Source organism: Diceros bicornis, chromosome 10 (assembly GCF_020826845.1).
Source record: "Diceros bicornis minor isolate mBicDic1 chromosome 10, mDicBic1.mat.cur, whole genome shotgun sequence".
Lineage (NCBI taxonomy): Eukaryota > Metazoa > Chordata > Mammalia > Perissodactyla > Rhinocerotidae > Diceros > Diceros bicornis.
In genome coordinates this window covers 13,662,085-13,682,484 of record NC_080749.1, presented here as the reverse complement: position 1 = coordinate 13,682,484, position 20,400 = coordinate 13,662,085, and the positions used below count along the sequence as shown (strand labels likewise).

General features: G+C 40.4%; 1 protein-coding gene across 1 annotated transcript in view; it reads left to right on the top strand.

Moving 5' to 3' along the window:
• Positions 1-11,179: 11,179 nt before the first annotated feature.
• The window catches only part of MARCO (macrophage receptor with collagenous structure), a 33,302-nt gene continuing 24,081 nt past the window's right edge, over positions 11,180-20,400 (top strand). The window contains exon 1 of the mRNA XM_058548608.1: positions 11,180-11,288. Coding sequence (XP_058404591.1) covers positions 11,180-11,288 — 109 coding nt within the window. The remainder of the gene's footprint in view (positions 11,289-20,400) is intronic.

Sequence of the window (20,400 nt, the reverse complement as noted above, 5' to 3'; positions counted from 1 at the left end):
AGGAGTAAAATCCCAACTCTTTTTAGGCTGTTGTCCCTCTGCCTATAACTCAAGTACCAGGAAGGGATCATGCCATTGGCCTGGCTTTGTTTGCTTGCCTATCCCTTGGCTGGGTAATGGAGGTCCCCTGATTATAACTGGGGTGGACTGAATGACAATAGGGAAGAGTACTATGGACAAAGGAAGTTGGGGTACTCTAAGAAGGGAAAATGGTTGCTAGACATCCCCTAAACCCATCAGTGTCCACTAGCAATCCTGAGCAAGTATGTGGCACAGCTTCAACAGTTCTGAATGGCTGGAGTGACCCGAGAAGCCCCCTCCTTCCACCTGCATCTGAGCTTAGCTCAGGTCAAATAGTCTCATGAGCTCCGATTTCATCTCTCCTGACTTCAGCCTGGCTACATTACCCTGTACCCTGGGGGCCACCTGCCATCCTTGCTTCAGCCAACATGGAGACAACGTGACGCAGAATTCTCTTTGGATCTGTGAGGCCAACTGTCTTCCATGATGCAACAATCATGTACCATCTATCTACTCATCTGTCACTCACCCCAAACTGCAACTCACTACTCCCTTCCTTTCCAAAGCTCTCAAGGTGCTCTCTGGAATGAATGAGATTGCAAAGGAACCCTTCTTCACCCTGCGTTTGCAGTCCACATGATCATTCAGCCCTCTCACTGCCAGAGGCTCGCCGCTGGTGGTGTCCAGGAACGAGAGTCAGAGGAGAAGAGAAACCTAAGCAATCACTCCAGCCTCAGCTCGTCTTTCACAAGCACCCACTTCCATTTTTTCGGTTCAGTTCACTCCATTCATTTCTGGAGTCTCCCAGGAAGTCATATGACATTGAATAGCTAGTGAATGAACCCTGATTCTCCCCAAAGGGAGTATTCCTCTGTACCCAGACTTCTTGGAGACAGTAGGGCAGGAACAAGGCTTGAGGGTGGAGAAAAGGGGAAGATAGATGCCCATCCTCCAGATTTACTGTGTGTAATGGCCTGTTACACAGCAAGGCATGATATTAGGCCATTCTGGCCAATCTTACTTTTTTTTTTATCTTAGTAAAATATACATAACATAACATTTATTTTAACCATCTGTAAGTGTACGTAAGTTTTGGTATGTTGTGCTTTTGTTTTCACTCATCTCTAAGTATTTTCTAATTTCTCTTGTAATTTCTTCGTTGACTCATTCATTATTTAAGAGTGCGTTGTCTAATTTCCATGTATTTGTGAATTTTCCAGAATTCCTTCTATTACCAATTTCTAACTTTATCTCATTGTGGTTGAAGAAGATACTTTGTATATCTATCTTAGAAAATCTATTGAGACTTGTTTTGTGACCTAACATGTGGTGCATGCTGAAGAATGTCCTATGTGCACTTGAGAAGAATATGCATTCTGCTGCTGTTGGGTGGGGTGTCTATAGATGTCTGTTGGGTCTGATTGGTTTACTGTGTTGTCCAAGTCCTCTGTTTCCTTACTTACCTTCCTTTTGCCTGGTTTTTCTATCTATTGTTGTAAGTGAGGTGTGGAAGTCTGCAACTGTTATAGTAGAACTGTCTATTTTTCCCTTCAATTCTGTCAATTTCTGCTTCATATATTTTGAGTCTATTATTAGGTCGGTAAATGTTTATAATTATTATATCTTCTTGCTATATTGAAACTTTTATTAATATATATTGTTCTCTGTCTTTTGTATACTTTTTGAATTTAAAGTCTATTTTGTCTGATATTAATATACCCACTTCTTCTCTTTTGGTTGCTATTTATATGGAATATATTTTTCCATTCTTTCACGTTCAATCTGTTTGTGTCTTTGGAACTAAAATAAGTTTCAAGTGGACAGCATATAGTTGAATCATGTTTTTTATCCATTCTGCCAAACTCTTTTGATTGGAAAGTTTAGTCTATTTTCATTTAAAGTAATTACTGATAAGGAGGAATTTATTTCTGCCATTTTGCTATTTGTTTTCTACACAAGTTGTAGCTTTTTTGTCCCTCATTTCCTCCTTTACTGCGTTCTTTTTGTCAAGTTGATTTTTTGTAGTGAAACATTTTGATTCTCTTGTCATTTCCTTATGTGTAAATTCTATAAATATTTTCTTGGTGGTTACCATGGGAATTACATTTAACATCCTAAAGTTATAAGAATATAATTTGAATTTATACCAACTTAACTTCATTAGCATACAAAAACTCTGCTCCTGTAGTGTCTGTCCCCTCTTTCTGTTATTGATGTTACAGATTACATCTTTATACATTCTGTGGCCATCAACATAGATTAATTTTCTATACCTTTGTCATTATGTAGAAAATTAAAAGTGGAGTTACCAAACAAAATTACAATAATACTAACTTTTATAATATCCTTTGTATTTACCTTTACTTGAGATAATAATTTCTTTATATGGCTTCAAGTTACTAACTAGCTTCACTTCAACTTGAAGAACTCCCTTCGTCATTTCTTACAAGGCAAGTCTAGTGGCAACAAACTCCCTCAGCTTTTGTTTATCTGCGAATGTGTTAACTTCTCCCTCATTTCTGAAGGACAGTTTTGCTGGATGTTGAATTCTCAGTTGACAATTTTTTTCTGTCAGCACTTTGAATATATCAACCTACTGCCTTCTGGTCTTCAAGGTTCCCGATGAGAAATCAGGTGAAATCTTATTGAGGATCCTTTGTATGTGACAAGTCACTTCTCTCTTACAGCTTTGAATCTTTCAAAGATTCTCTCATCGTCTTTGTCTTTGCCTTTTGATGACTTGATTATAATGTGTATCACCATGGGTCTCTTTGAGTTTATCCTACTTGTTTGTTGAGCTTCTTGGATTTGTAGATTCATGTATCTCATCAAATTTGGGAAGTTTTCAGCCATTATTTCTTCAAATATTCTTTCTGCCGTTTCTCTTCTTTTTCTGGGATTCCCACAATGTGTATGTTGGTCTGCTTGATGGTGCCCCACAGATCCTTTAAACTCTGTTAACTTTTCCTCATTTTTTTTCATTCTGTTCAGACTCAGTAATCTCAATGATTAGACCTTCATTTTGCTGATTTTTTCTTCAATTTGCTTAAATCTGCTTTTGAACCCCTCTAGTATATTTTTTATTTCAGTTATTATACCCTTCAGTTCCAGAATTTCTTCTTGGTCTGCTTTTATATTTTCTATCTCTTTATTGCTATACTCATTTTATCCATACATTGTTTTGTCCATGTGTTCTTTTAGCTCTTTGAGAATCTTTAAGACAATTGTTTTAAAGATTTTGTATAGTAAGTCTGACATCTGGGCTTCCTTAAGTACATTTTCTGCCCATTAATCTTTTTCCTTTGAATGGGCCATACTTTTCTACTTCTTTATATGCCTTGTGATATTTTTGTTGAAAGCTAGACATTTGAATCTTATAATGTGGTAAATCTGTAAATCAGATTCTCTCTCTTCCACAAAGTTTGCTGTTTTTTTTTATTATTATTATTCATTTGCTTATTATTGCTGTAGGGTGTCTCTGTGCTGGGGATCAGCCTGAGATAAAAGCTTAAGGTTTTCTCAGGTTTTTTCTGAACCTACTTCTTTCACTCAGCATACTTTCTAAATTTCACCGTACATAGGGTTGTTTTTGAATGTCCAAAACAAAAGGTGCTGCTCCTTTAAATCTCCTGAAAGCTGATTCAGCTATTGAAACAATAGCATATAGCCTCCATGTCTTCCCCTCAGTAATTTGAAGCAGCAATCCATAGTCAGAACACAGAGCCCCAATATTTGGAGGACAAGGTCCTTATTGCCTCTAACAAGTCATGCCAGAAATATGGGTTGCTATCTTTGCAAATGCCTGCCATAGGGCTGGGGGTAGGTGGGAGACGGGTAGCTGCCACCATGCTGATGGCTGAAATTGATAGAAATTAACTGCAATTTACCAGCCAATCTGTTCCCTGGAAGCTGCAAGTGTTCAAATAGACTCCAGAGTTACAAAATAGTCACTTCAGATCGTTTCTGCAAGTATAATTGATGTCCAGCTGGAGAGAGAGATTCCTGATGCCTCCTCCTCCATCATCTTCCCTGCCATCACTCCTGACTTATATTTGAAAGGATAACTCTGGCTGTTAAATTGAATGTGGACTACAGTCATGTGCCACATAATAACATTTTGGTCAACAATGAAGTGCATATACAATGGTGGTCCCATAAGATTAGTACCATAAAGCCTAGGTGTGTAGGACGCTATACTATCTAGGTCTGTGTAAGTATACTCTATAATGTGTGCACAACAGTGAAAACACTTAACAATGCGTTTTTCAGAATGTGTCCTCATCGTTAGCAACACATGACTGTATATGGTAGCAAGGACAGAAGTATGGACACCAATTAGAAAGTTATTGAAGTAATTCAAGTGAGAGATCATGGTGACTTGCACAAAAATCATAGCAGGGAGATGATGGGAAGTTTCAAATTCTGGATATATTTTGAAGGTAAAGTCAAAGGATTTCCTAATGGATCGAATATGGGGAGAGAAAAAGAGTGAGAGAGATAAAGGAGTCGAGGTTGACTTCAAGATTTTTTATTGAAACAATTGGAGTGATAAAATTGCCATCAGATGGAGGAAATATCAGGAGTTCAGTTTTAGCATATAGACCTTGAGATGTCTCTATCACATACATGTAGAAATAGGAATCTGAAGTTTAAGAGTGAAGTCTGATCTAGGAATATAAATTTGTGAATAATGACACATAGGTGGAATTTAAAACTGTAAGACTAGATAACATTACCAAGGAAGTGAGTGTAGATGGAAAAGATGACAAAGAATAGAACCCTGGGGCACTCTAACATTTAGAGGCAGGGGAAAAAGAGAGGGAATCAGCAAAATAAACCAAGAGTGATCAGTGAGGTAGGAAAATTATCAAGAGAGTGCTATGTTTTAGAATGCAACTGAAGAGATTATTTCAAAAGGAGAGGGCTTCAAAAGTGAGCAACCCTATGAAGTGCTTCCGATAAGTAGAATGAGGGCTAAAACTTGACTATAGTATGACACCATGTAGAGTTCATTGGCAATGGTAACCAGAGTAGTATTGGTTGAATGATGGGGAAGACAGCTCTATTGTAGAGAATTTAAAAGAGCGTGGGAGGAGAGGAATTGCAGACAGTGAGCATAGACAACAATTTTGAGGAAGTTTTCTACAAAGAGAGTAAAAAATTGGGTAGCTGGTTGTTGGAAGTGGTTCAAGAGTAAGTGTTTTAGGATGGAGAAATAAAAGTATGTATGTTCAGCAGTTGGGAATAATCCAATAGAGACTATAAAATTGACACTGTGGAGGAGAGAGAAGGAAGAACTGCTGCTGGGGAATGTCCTTAAGAAGATGAGAGGTGATGGGATTTAGTGCCCAGGTTGAGGAATTGGCTCTTGATAGGAGCTTAGAAAGTTCATCTAAGTCATAGGAAGGCAGGTGGAATCCTCAGTGGAGGTGCCGGTGGTGGTGGGAGTCCAGAGAATTTCACTTCTGGTTGCTTGAATTTTCTCAGTAAAGAGGAGTGCAAAGTCATCAGCTGAGAGTGAAGACAAGAGATGAAGCGAAGATGAGTGAAGACAAGCATGAAAGAGTTGTTTGGGAGAGTGAGTTGAATAAAGAACTATAGTACAGTTGCCAGACGGCATTAAGGTTCATTTGCAGTTCATGTCAAGGATTAAAATAAGACCATCCACATGGTCACATTGTTTTCTCCAGTTACACTCAGCTGCATGGACGGTTGGATCTAACCTGTTATGGTTGTTGTCAAGTGAGTACAATGAAGCAAAAGAGGGGCAAGGGAGTTGAGGATGTGTGCAAGGAGCTGATTATAATGACTGATCATAAATTTAAGTTGATTAAGTAGGAGAGAGAAGACATGATGGGGTAATGGACAGTGGCCGAGTGGCAGAATAATAGATCAGAAGTCCTAGAGGCAAAAGATTGTCGGAAGCAGTACACTAAAGGAATAGCTGGAAAGATAGGAGGTGTGGCCCGAGAGTGGAATGGGTGAGCTATTATGAAAGATTTACAGTTACTAAAAACGACAAGGTAGAGTATGACCCTGGGAGCACGTGACAAAGGAGGATGAATCACAAGCTCATCGGAAAGGATAACAGCTCTCTTTTCTTACCAGCACGGAGCTTGGGACACAGTAAGCATTCAGTAAACACCTGTTGAATGAACGAGGCATGACTGACAACTACCTCCACAGCAATTCTAATTGGTGTCCTATCTTCTCTGTTCCATCACATTTGCTCTCGGCCCAGGATTGCTCAGGCAAAATTGTTTCAGATCAATGGGAATTAGCACAGGTGACCCTTGGCACAACTGTGAAACCTGCAAAGTTTCTAGTGGTGGCTCTTGCTTTTCTTTCAGTGCATATTTAACACCTTCTATTGCAGAGACTTCTAGGGTCCAGGATGGTCCCATTGTCTCCTGTTTCTGCATCTCCTCCAACCCCCCAAACCTGCTCTGGGAAAGGAATAATATTGCTCATTTATACTTCAGTGTGAATAAGTCACTGTTTCCTCTCCTAGGAGGGGATACATTTTAATTTGGGGAATAAAAGTTTGGGCCCCTGTGAAAACATTGCCTGTGTCAAGAAGGAAGAGAGTGGTATCTGGGGTCAGGGGAACTTGTGTTCCTGAAATTAGACCAGGGAGGCACAGCTGCCTTGCTGGCCTTTGCCCTGGGTCGGCCCTGGGTGGAAGGGGTGGGTCAATGGGAAAGTCTCACCACAGACCAGTTTGCTTCCCTTTTCTTTCCTGTGTTCTGAAAGCATGGGCTGCAGTCCTGACTTGGCAATCCCAAAGCGTGTGTAAGGATCCCAACACAGGGAAGAGAGGGTGTGGGTGGCTCAGTGAGGCCTCACATGTGCTGCACCTGGGGAACCTCCCCCCACATGTACACCTGTTGCTAGGAGGCTGGCACCATCACCCTCCAATGGCTCTCAAAGGATGAACTCCTGTGAGTTGGGCCAAGGTCCAACAATAATGTTATCTTTTTCCTTTAATTTCTGTTATTTTTTGTTCCTTTTGTTATCTTCTTCCTGTTATATTTTGTTCCTTTTATCTTTCTCCTTTAATTTCTGTTTTAATTAACTTTATTGAGGTATACTTTGTATACTATATATACATTTCAAGTGTAAATTTCAATGAGTTTTGTAACCAACGCCCCAATCAAGACACAGAACATTGCCCCAGAAATTTCCCTTGTGCTCCTCTGCAGTCATTTGTCCGCTATCCCCACCCCAGGAAACCATGGCTCTGTTTTCTGACACTATAGATGAGTGTTGCTTGTTCTGGAACCTTATAAAAATGAAATCATACAATATGTCCTCTTGGGGTTTAGCTTCTTTCACTCAACATTATGGCTTTTGAGATTCATCCATGTTGCTTATTTTTCTTTATTGAGTAGTATCCCATTGAACGGATGTACCACAATTTGTTTATCTGTTTACTTGTTGATGGTCGTTTGTGTTCTTGATTATTTTATTTTTAAAATTAATCAGCACTTATTGAGCTTCATTAAGTACCATTAATGAGATTACTTTGTTAAGTAAACACTGAGCTAGGCCTGGGGACAATGACCACTGCTGTCATGCACAACTGGTAAGAAAAATGAAGACAATTTAGGTAGAAATTTTTAACATCTGTCTCCTATACATTGTCTTTAGCCCGGGTCCCCTTTCCATCATCTCTGCTGGTGATCCCAAGCAGATGGCACAACAAGTGGCCAAACAACCAGTGAGGTGTGACGGGGACTCAGGCACCACCACAGAGACCCTCACTTGCCTGCTTGTTGTTGGATTTTCTTTGTCTGTTTTGAAGTCTTGGGTTTGTGTCGGTGATTTTCACAGGATGCATTAACATGGTTGCCCCAGTTTTAAGCTGGAATGGGGTTACTCAGGAGTTCTTGGTGATCTGCCAGGTGGCCCATCAGCTAAACTAGTTTGGGACCAACTAGTTCATAGAGAGTCAAGCTCTGCAGAGGCCACCAGAGTGGAGTCGCACTGGCCTGGCACCATTACCTCTGTCTAATAAAGTCTAGTGAGCCACTTGGCGGTCACTTTGGAGAACATCATAACTTGATACAACTACATCGGAGCCACTCTCAACACACATTTAAATTCTCCAATCCAATTATTTGTACTCTGCTAGAAAAATAAAGCCAAACCCTGCGTTTCTCGGTCCCGAAATGCAAGCTGACCACTTTATCTAGTGCTCCAGGGAAGTAACAGCCAGATCTGTATTCCTGGAGTTAAAGGTGTCTGAGTGGGACTTAGGAAGAAATTGTACAATATTTCCTAAGTTGTGTGTTTTGTACTTTATGGAAGATTTAGGGGATTTTTTCTGGTAACATTGACAATGAAGGAGTTTCACATGGCATGCTGGTTTGGTAGAAGATGCTATTCTTCTACAAGCCCTTTCATTTACAAGCACACACTTTTATTATTTTGTTTGATCCTCCAACCACTCTATGGGCAAATAGGGCAACTGTTGGTACCCCAGTTTGCAAATGGGGTTGCTGAAGCACAGAGCAATGAGCAGGGTTGGGCCCAGGGTGAGCAAGTGAGCAGAGTCATTGCAAGTGTAGCTCAGGATCCTATATTTATTTAAAATGTTGGTATTTTGTTCATGACAGGCTTTTTGCATTAACTTTGAATTTTAAAATATTGTGTTAAAATAATATTTATCTTGATTGCTGAGTCTTTTGCACCCCAGGCTAGTGCCTCAGTTGTCTCACTCTTCTTGCTCTAGTCCCAGCCCTGCAGGCTGGATGGATCAGCTCAAATCCCATGTCAAAAATGGACAAATATCAGTAATTTCATACAGTTCAACCTAACAGATCCTCCCAGGGTGTAATCCTGAGGGCTCACACGGGTCTCCATGCTGCATGTGACCACTTCATTGTCCTACGCAGCTGTCCTCAGCCTGGCTGTGCATTAGATCCAGCCATGGGGCTTTATTAAAACCAGAGCCTTGGGCTGGAGGTGGGGATTGGCAGGTGTGTTTTCACAAAGCTGCTCTGATGCAAAACTCTGGATTACAGCTCCTGGATTAAACCCAAATTAAATTGGGCTTAAACTAGGCTATAGAGGCAAAGGATCCTGGATCCGAATTCTATGTCATCACTTTCTAACCACAAGATCTGAGACAAGTTACAAGTTGTTGTGAGTGTTGACTAATGTATGTAAATGTCTAACACAGTGCATGGCACCTAATAAATCCTGGATAATGGTTAATGGTTCTACGAGCTTTACTTTGTGCTGAGGTTCAGAGAAGTTAGGTAAGTCACCCAAGGTCACACAGCAAGTTAATGAAAGAGTTGGGTTTGGGTCCCAGGTCTATCTGGCCCCATAGCGAGAGCCAAAATGACTACACATGGCATCCACTAAATGCTCCCTCCAAGGATGGTGCCACTAGGTAATTAGCCACAGCATTTTCCAATGAGCCCCTTCCCCACCCCCATGAATGAGGCCTGCCCTTGGTCAGAGCTGAGCTGACCAGGCCGAGAGAGGAGGCACTGCAGCCTTTGTTTTCTTGTGTGGTCTGACCCCAAATTTCCCCAAATGGGAGCTGCCAGCCGCCTCCATTTCCTCACTTCCAACTCTCTCCTTTTAACTTTTTCTGTCCTGGCTTCTGCTCCTAGCCCTCAGCCCAAACCAGTGACTTCCTGAGTGTTGAAATTGTGGGTGCCACTGGGGACCTTTGCCTAGTGGGGCGCTGCCAGTAACTCACTTTCCTGAGTTTCTTTTCCCTTTTGTTCTCTGCCACATTACAGGCCAAAGAAAGTGACTTAGCTGGGCCCAACCTCATTTCCGGCTGCCTCTTATGTTCCAAGGAGCCCCCAAGCCATCCTTCCTCTGTGGGGCTGCACTTGGAAGGCCCTCGCTTTATCTTGCTCTCCAGGTCAACTCCCAGTCATCCCTTTAAACCCAGATCTGATTGTAGAGCTCGTGGTGGTGTTCCTTCCAGGCCTCTGCTGTCATCTCAGGTGTTTTAATCACCACTGCCTTTAGCAATTTTCTGGAATTCGGTTGCATCCACATCCATTCTGCACATAGACTGGGAGCTCCTTTAAGGCAAAGGCTGATGCCTTCCTCTCTCTGGCACCCAGTAGGTTCACAATGTCTCTAGTGAGAATAATAGCAACACGACCTTAGTGCTCACTAACCACGTGCCACCCTAGCCACCTTACGTATTTTAATTCATCTAATACACACAGCAATTAGTACCATCTTCCGTATTTTACAAAGGAGGAACGTGAGGCACTCAAAGCTTGCGTGATTTGCCCACGGTCATAGAGCTGCTCCATGGAGGAGGTGGAACCAGAGCCCTGGCATCGTAGCTCTTAGGTCTGTGTCTTACCCACCACGCTACACAACCTCCTGGTAGGGAGTGCCCGGCATGAGAGAGGTGGGGAGGCAGTTTCTCCCCTCAAGTTGCTCAGATCCTACTGTGGCCAGAGCAAGCACACATGTGAACACACAGAACTTGGGAAAACTATAAAGGGAAATATAATTAGATGCTGAAATGTGTGGTACAGAGCAGTGCTTCTCCAACTTAAATGTGTACATACATCACCTGGGGATCCTGCTAAACCGTAGATTTGTATTCAGTCTATATAGGTTGGGATCTGAGAATGCATCTCTAACAAGTTCTCAGGTGATGCTGATGCTGCTGGCCTGGGGACCACACTTTGAGAAGCAAGGATAAATCCTAAGAGTAGAAGTAGGTCAGAGGAGGGAGATATCAGTGTGGGCTGGAGAGGTCCTGGGACAGCGAGCTGAGCCTGGGATGATGGCAGGGCCTGAATAGGGAGAGGGAAGGAGAGAAACATCCTCCCCGGGGTCATCCAGCTGTCTGCTCTGCGGGGCTTGGGAGTAAAAGTGGTTTCAAGTACCTGTGATTTGTGCCCTAAAGCCACCTCCACCCCTCCCCTTAACAAGCATCTGCATTGAGCAGGAGCTCCACAGGCGAATAGTCTGTTTTTGAGAAATGCCCAACCCTGATCACGTCAGGAAACATTTTGCAGATTCCAAAATCGGAGCCAAAAGGAAGTGCCGCGTGGTCTACAACTAGCTGCAGTACTTAAATGGAAACAATATTTCCCCTAGTGGTTCCTCTTGAGGGGAGCATTTCTGCTGGCCCCAGGACTTTGGCCATCTATAAAGCTTAGCAATGGAAAATAAGGAAATTTTAAAGGAGGAAGAGACCTTGACTGCCACTGAAGAAGGAGCGGCTCTCAACCAAACGATGTTCTCTGCCATGGAGACCTTTGAAATCAACGGTAAAGTACTGCTCCCCAATAATGGCATTGCCTGCTGATGTAGTGTGTCTGTTGGCGACATAAGAGTAGACAAGTGTGTGGAAAGCCTAGGTTTGTACCATAGCCTCTCACTAATACGTTTCTAGAATGCTTCGATCTGGAGTTTGTGTAATGTTAGCAATAGATGCTGTATCTTTGGCATATAGTTGGGTTTTTTATTTTTAGCTTCACCATTCCTTTAAATTGTATTTAAATATTTTCCTTAGATTAATGCTAATGTTTACCCTCCCTTTTATTGGTGTCTTATTCTGACATACAGGTTCTGTGATGAAATGGCAATACAAAACAAGAGGGGTGAAAAAGTTCCACAAAACTGAAGCCAAGTGCCACATATTTATTTAACGAAATTCCTTTAAAACTCTTTAATGTGACATCTGTTGTAACTGTTGTGTTGCATCAGGGAGCACTTTCTCCATTTCGTATTGCCTAGGATACATTCATAGCTTCATAATTAGTTTCTCGTAGATTAAACCCAGGTTTTAAAAATCTGGTCAACACTGTTGTCTTTATTTTCTCCCTCAACGTTACACAGGTGGTACATTTTTTAAATCTAGAATTTGTAGCATTTAAAGTCACCAGTGAATGCTTGCCATAGGGGATCTCTTATTTTCCATTCTAGAATATCCTCTTGGAATCATCTTCCAAGTCGATCAGTCATTCCCACCCCCAATCTTTTCTGGAAGCTGTATGTTCAGGAAGAATTGCAGCTCTGTCCCGTTGCCTGACTGTCCCTCTCATCCAGCATCTGTTTGTTCAGGTCACTGACTGGAATTTAGGGGGTACGAAGATGAAGGGTTTGGTGCTCTGCCTTAAGGAATTTACAGTGTAGTAACAGAGAAGGCATGCATACAAATGACTTTAATAATTGTTGGCTATTCAGAACTTTGGAGAACGCAGCATTCTGGATTATGACATTCTAAGATGCTGAAAATGTTCAAGCAAAGTCAGCTATCAAACACATTCAGCACCTAGTGTCTGCCAGGCTCTGCACTCAGCACCAGGGAAACAGACAAGAAGAAACACGGCCTCTGGCCTCAGGGAGCCCACAGTCATGTCGGTACAGACAGGAGGACGGCAGGGTGAGCCTACCCATAACCCATTTTTATACAATTCATCACCGGTTCTGACTGATATTGCACAGGACATTTTGGGTGGATGTAACCTAGTGTGGGGCCCTGGAGGTCAGAGCTGAGACCTCTTCTAAGGTTTAATAGAAAAAGGAGATTAGTTAGAGAAAGGAGGGGGTGGCTGGGGCAGGAGTAGAGCACCACATGTTTATGATATATTCACAAGGAATATTTGGAGTAATACAAACAGCTCCATTTTGTTGGGCCAAAATTGAGTGAGGAGGCTCAGTGGGGACTGAGACTAGGGTCAATTAATCTGGACTTTATCCTGAGGGCAATGGGAAGCTTTTAAGGGGCTGAAGTTGGGTTGAGAGGCATTGGTTTGGTTTTGAGATTACTCACCATCGTAGGTGGGGGACCAGCCGGAAAGAGCAATGCTGAGGACAGAGAGGAGCGTGGCAGCAAGAGATGAGGAGAGGCAGTGGTTGTAAGGAAGGAAAAGAGAGAACGCTCTGGAGAGACATTAGAAGTCAAATCAGTAGGACTATAATGGTGGGACAGGCAAGTGAGGGACATGCAGGCGTCAGGGGTGAAGCCCAGATTCCTGACTTGGGTTATGGATGCTGCTAACTAAAAATCTAACCCAAAACCCGAATCATTCCAGTTTGGATGGAACATTTTCCTAAATGCATTCACAACTTTCTGTCTTGTCATACAATCATGGAACATATGGAACTTTCTAGATGAGTGCCATTACGGACAGTAATCACTGTGAGGAGCTGTAACATAGTGACCCGCTCAGAGCTTACTCAGATGAATAAAAGTACAGATGGTCGCTGACTCATGATGGTTCGACTTAACGATTTTTCGATTTTACAGTGGTGCAAAAGAGAGACGCATTTAATAGAAAATGTACTTCAAATTTTGAATTTTGATCTTTTCCTGGGCTAGCAATATGCATACGATACTCTCTCTTGATGTTGGGCAGCAGCAACGAGCCACAGCCCCCAGCCAGCCCCACGATCACGAGAGTAAACAACTGATACACTTACAACCATTCTGGACCCATGCGACCATTCTGTTTCTCACCGTCAGTACAGTATTCAATCAATTATGTGAGATATTCAACTTCATTATAAAATAGGCTTTGTGTTAGATGATTTGCCCAACCTTAGGCTGATGTAAGTGTTCTGAGCATGTTTAAGGTAGGCTAGGCTAAGCTGCGATGTTCGGTAGCTGAGGTATATCAAATGCATTTTCGACTTGATATTTTCAACTCATGATGGGTTTATTGAGACGTAACCCCAACGTAAATCGAGGCAGATCTGTAGTTGCTTCAGCACTAAATGGCTCCAGGCATCTTTACTTATTTATTTATGTCTGCTGAAGATTGCTTTAGTTTTCTGAAGAGGCTCAACATAGCGCTGGCTCTTGCTGCCCTGAAGGTCCAATCAAACCCCAGGTCTTCCCTCATGTACCCCAGGTATCAGTCCATCTGCCCCTTCGACAGTGCAGTATCTGAGCTTGAATGAGAGACTTTACATTTGTCCCTGTTGATGACATCATTCTGAGATGTGCTCCTTCCCACCTTTTTGAAAATTATGAACATTTGTCCTGCTGGAGTCTTCCTGTCACTCTCCTGCTGTGTCTGGTTTCTCAAGGAGATCTGCTACCCCCTTGGCAAGCTCCTCCAGGTCTGTGGAACGTAATCTGTCTGGCCCTGTCACCCTGAGCCCTCGGCTACTTCAGGCTTCACATCTTTCTGCATGATATTTCTTCCCACAAATTTCAGTCCAAGGAACATTCTTCCTGACAGAGAAGACCCCAAAAAATACAGATAGAGAAGTTATGGGTGTTGTCGTTGTTATTTGTTTTAATCAACATTAAGCATTGTCTCCCAGCAGTGGGCCTAGCTGTCCCTTCTTCCTGCTCTAAAGATAATTTTAAACATTCTCCAAACATTTAAACATTCTCCAGGGACTCTTAAACCCTGGACTCCATTCTGAGTCAGTCTTGCTGACACAACTACTGTCACTTCATGTCATTGTTCTGACTTGATTTTTTGTCACGTCACTCTTTCTCAGTACTTTTAAACATCTGGCTTTACCCTAGAGTTTGGGGTTTTTTTTAACTTTTTATTGTGAAATAATTACAGATTCACAGAAAGTTGCAAAAAAATGTACAAGGAAGTCTCTGTGACCCTCACCCAGTTCCCCCCAGTGACGTCTTCCACAGAGATAGTACAATATCACAACCAGGAAACTGACGTTGGCACACCCCACAGAGCTTATTTAGATTTCATTAGTTTTTTGTCTGTTTTTTTGTGTGTGTGTGTGAGGAAGATCGGCCCTGAGCTAACATCTGCCAATCCTCCTCTTTTTGCTGAGGAAGACTGGCCCTGGGCTAACATCCATGCCCATCTTCCTCCACTTTATGTGGGACGCCACCACAGCGTGGCTTGACAAGCGGTGCGTCGGTGTGCACCCGGGATCCGAACTGTCGAACCCCAGGCCACTGCAGCTGAGCGCGCGTACTTAACCGCTTGCGCCACCTGGCTGGCCCCCTGTCTTTTGTTTTTTTTTCTGGGAAAGATTCGCCCTGAGCTAATACCTGTTGCCAGTCTTCCTCTCTTTTTTTTTCCTCCCCAAAGCCCCAGTACATAGTTGTATGTTCTAGTTGTAAGTTCTTCTAGTTCTCCTATGTGAGCTACTGCCAGCGCATGGCTACTGACAGATGACTGGTGTGGTTCCTCACCTGGGAACTGAACTCAGGCCACTGAAGTAGAGCAGGCCGAACTTTAACCACTAGGCCATCAGGGCTGGCTCTAGATTTCATTAGTTTTACAAGTGCTCATCTGTGTGTATGAATATAGTTCTCTACAGTTTTATCATATGTATATATTTGTGTGACTATCACCAAAATCAAGACACAGAACTGTTCTATCACGACAAATATCTCTCTCATGCTCCTCTTTTATATCCACACATATTCCTCCCTCCCCCCCGCAAGCAAACATTAACCCTGGCAACCACTAATCAGTTCCCCATTTCTATAATTTTGTTACTTAAAGAACTTTATATAAATGGAATTACACAGTTTGTAACTTTTTTAAGATTGGCTTTTTTCACATAGTATAATTCCCTTGAGATCCATCCAAGTTCTTGCACATATCAATAGCTGGTTCTTTTTATTAATGAGTATTATTCCATGATATGAATATACCACAGTTTGTCTAACCATTCACCCAGTGAAAGACATTTGGGCTGTTTCCAGTGTTTGGCTGTTCCAAATAAAGCTGCTATAACCACTTATGTAAAAGTTTTTGTGTAAGCCTAACTTTTCATTTCTCTGGCATAAATGCCCCAGGATTCTAACTGTACGTTTGGGTTTACAAGAAGCAGCTGATTTATTTTTCCACTCTGGATGTACCATTCCACATTTCCAGCAGCAATGTACAGCTGGTCCAGTTTCTCTGCATCCTTGCCAGTAATTGGTATTATTACTATTTTTATTTTAGCCATTTTGACAGGTGTATGATAGTCATGTCTCATAATTTTAATTTGCATTTTCCTAATGGCTAATGATGTTGAATATCTTTTCATGTGCTTATTTGCCACTTGCATATCCTCTTCAGTGAAATATCTCTTTATGTCTTTCGCCAATGTTTTAATTGGATCATTTGTTTTTTTACTGTTCAATTTTGAGAGTTCTCTATATATTTGAAATGCAAGTCTTTTGCCAGGTATGGTTTTCAAATATTCTCTCTCAGTCTGTAACTTGTCTTTTCCTCCTCTTAACAGTCTTTTGAAAGCAAAAGTATTTAATTCTATTGAAGTCCAACTTATCAGTTTTTCCTTTTATGGACTGTGCTTTTAGTATCAAGTCTAAGAACTCTTTGCCTAGCACTAGGTCCTGAAGATTTTCTCCTATGTTTAATTCTAAAAGTTTTATAGTTTCACATTTTATAATTAAGTCTATGTTTCATTTTGAGTTGATTTTTTTTTTTGGTATTTTTTTATTGATGTTTTAGTAGCTTTTAACATTGTGAAATTTTGGGTTGTACATTTTTGTTTGTCCATCACCATATATATGTCTCCCTTCACCCCTTGTGCCCACCCCCAATCCCCCACCCCCATTGCCCCTGGTAACCACAATACAGTTTTCTCTGTCCATGTGTGGGTTTATATTCCACATATGAGTGAGATCATACAGTGTTTGTCTTTCTCTTTCTGGCTTACTTCACTTAACATAATACCCTCCAGGCCCATCCATGTTGTTGCAAATGGGACGATTTTGTCTTTTTTTATGGCTGAGTAGTATTCCATTGTATATATATATACCACATTTTCTTGATCCAATCGTCAGTCAAGGGACACTTAGGTTGCTTCCACTTCTTGGCTATGGTGAATAATGCTGCAATGAACATAGGAGTGCATAAGCCTCTTTGGATTGTTGATTTCAGGTTCGTTGGATAGATTCCCAGTAGTGGGATGACTGGATCCTAGGGCATCTCTATTTTTAATTCTTTGAGGAATCTCCATACCATTTTCCATAGAGGCTGCACCAGTTTGCATTCCCACCAGCTGTGTATGAGCGTTCCTGTTTCTCCATATCCTCTCCAACATTTGTTGTTTTTGTCTTGGTGATTATAGCCATTCTAACGGGTGTGAGGTGATATCTTAGTGTTGTTTTGATTTGCATTTCCCTGATGGTTAGTGATGTTGAACATCTTTTCATGTGCCTATTGGCCATGCGTATACCTTCATTGGAAAAGTGTCTGTTCATTTCCTCTGCCCATTTTTTGATCGAGTTGTTTGTTTTTTTGTTGTTCAGTTATGTGAGTTCTTTATATATTATGGAGATCAACCCCTTGTCGGATGTGTATTTTTCAAATATTCTCTCCCAGCTGGTGGGTTGTCTGTTCATCTTGATTCTGGTTTCGTTTGTCTTGTAGAAGCTCTTTAATCTGATTAAAGTCCCACTTGTTTATTTTTTCTTTAGTTTCCCTAGTCTGGGTAGGCATGTCATCCGAAAAGATTCTTTTATGACCAGTGTCAATAGTGTGTTGCCTGTATTTTCTTCTATGAGTTTTATAGTTTCAGGTCTCACCTTCAGGTCTTTGATCCATTTTGAGCTAATTTTTGTGAATGGCGATAGCAGATGGTCCACTTTCATTCTTTTGCATGTGGCTGTCCAGTTTTCCCAACACCATTTATTGAAGAGACTTTCCTTTCTCCATTGTATGTTCTTAGCTCCTTTGTCGAAAATTAGCTGTCCGTATATGTGTGGTTTTATTTCTGGGCTTTCAATTCCGTTCCATTGATCTGTGCGTCTGTTTTTGTACCAGTACCATGCTGTTTTGATTACTATTGCTTTGAAGTATGTTTTGAAGTCAGGGATTGTGATGCCTCCTGCTTTGTTCTCTTTTCTTAGGATTGCTTTTAGCTATTCGGGGTCTTTTGTTGCCCCATATAAATTTTAGTATTCTTTTTTCTATTTCCATGAAGAATGTCATTGGGATTCTGATTGGGATTGCATTGAATCTGTAGATTGCTTTAGGTAATATAGACATTTTAACTATGTTTATTCTTCCAATCCACGTGCATGGGATATCTTTCCATTTCTTTATGTCATCATCGATTTCTTTCAAAAATGTCTGACCATATGGCTTCTCTGGTGAATTTTACCAAACATTCAAAGAAGATTTAATACCCATCCTTCTCAAACTATTCCAAAAAATAGAGGAAGATGGAACACTTCCTAAGTCATTCTACGAGGCCGACATCACCCTAATACCAAAGCCAGACAAAGACAATACAAAGAAAGAAAATTACAAGCCAATATCACTGATGAACATAGATGCAAAAATCCTCAACAAAATATTGGCAAACCGAATACAGCAATACATTAAAAAGATCATACACCATGATCAAGTGGGATTTATACCAGGGACGCAGGGATGGTTCAACATCTGCAAATCAATCAGCGTGATACATCACATCAACAAAACAAAGAGTAAAAACCACATAGTCATCTCAACAGACATAGAGAAGGCATTTGACAAGATACAACATCCATTTATGATAAAAACTCTCAACAAAATGGGAATAGAAAGAAAGTACCTCAACATAATAAAGGCTACTTATGACAAACCCACAGCCAACATCATACTCAATGGGGAAAGACTGCAAGCCATTCCTCTGAGAAGAGGAACGAGGCAGGGCTGCCCACTCTCACCACTCCCATTCAACATAGTACTGGAGGTTTTGGCCAGAGCAATTAGTCAAGAAAAAGGAATAAAAGGAATCCAAATAGGTAACGAAGAAGTGAAACTCTCACTATTTGCAGATGACATGATTTTATATATAGAAAACCCTAAAGAATCCATTGGAAAACTACTAGAAATAATCAACAACTACAGCAAAGTTTCAGGGTACAAAATCAATCTACAAAAATCAGTTGCATTTCTGTATGCTAATAATGAACTAACAGAAAGGGAGCTCAAAAAGATAATACCATTTACAATTGCATCAAAAAGAATAAAATACCTAGGAATAAATCTTACCAAGGAGGTGAATGACCTATACATTGAGTTGATTTTTTAGTAAGATGTTGAAGTTTAGGTCAAGGTTGGTTGGTTTGTTGGTTTTGCCTATGGATGTCCAATTGCTCGAACACCATTTGCTGATAAAGCTATCCTGCCTCCATTAAATTACCTTTGCACCTTTGTCAAAAATCAATTGGGTGTATTTGCGTAGGTCTATTTCTGTGTTCTTTATTCTGTTCTGTTGACCTATATGTCTATCCCTCCACCAAAACCACACTGTCTTGATTACTGTAGGTTTATTGTAAGCCTTAACGTCAGGTAGTTATTTCTCACATTTTACTCTTCTTTATCAAGATTATTTTAGCTGTTTTATGGCTTGTGCTTTTCCATATAAATTTTAGTATAAGCTTGTTTATACATACAAAAAACCCTGCTGGGATTTTGTAGGAATTGTATTACACCTATAAATCAATTTGAGGAAAACTGACATCTTTACTATGTTGAGTTTTACAACCCATGAAGATAGTATGTCTCTACATTTCTTAGGTCTTTTTTTTAAATCACCGTTTTCTAATTTTAAGCATATAAATCCTGTATACATTTTGTTAAATTTATATCTAAATATTTCATTTTCTTTGGGGCAATTTTAAATGCCATTATGTTTTAATTTTGATTTCCGCTTGTTTGCCAGTAGCATATAGAAATGTAGTTGAATAAGAAAGTGAAAACAGACATCCTTGCCTTGTTTCCAATCTTAGGAGGAAAGTATTCTGTCTCACCATTACATATGATGTTAGCTTTAGACATTTCACAGATGTTCCTTTTTTTTTAAGTTGAGGAAGTTCTCCTCTATTTCTACTTTGCTGAGAGTTTTTATTATGAATTCGTTATTTATTATAAGAGTTGTAATTATGAATTATAATTATTAGAGTTTTATTATGAATTGTATTTTGTCAATTCTGTGAATTTTTGTCAAAAATTGTTGATTTTTGTCAATTCTTTTTCTGCATCAATTATATGATTTTTCCTCTTTAGCTTGTTGATATGGTGGATCATATTGATTGATTGTGGGGTATTGAACCAACCTTGCAAACCTGGAAATTCCATTAGTCACGGCATATAAATTCTTTTTATACATTGCTTGATATGGTTTACTAATATTTTGTTGAAAATTTTTGCATCAAAGTTCATGAGAGATGTTGATCTTTAGTTTTCTTTTTTTTGTACTGTCTTTGTCTGGTTTTCATATCAGGGTAATCCTGACCTCATAAAATGAGTTAGGAAGTGCTCTCTGCTCTTCTATTATCTATAAGAGATTGCATGAAAATGATGTTAATTATTTTTTTAAAAGTTTGTTAGGATACTTCAATAAAATCATCTGGTCCTGGATATTTCTTTTTCAGGAGATTTTAATTACAGATTAAATTTATTTAATAGTTATAGATATTCATGTTATCTA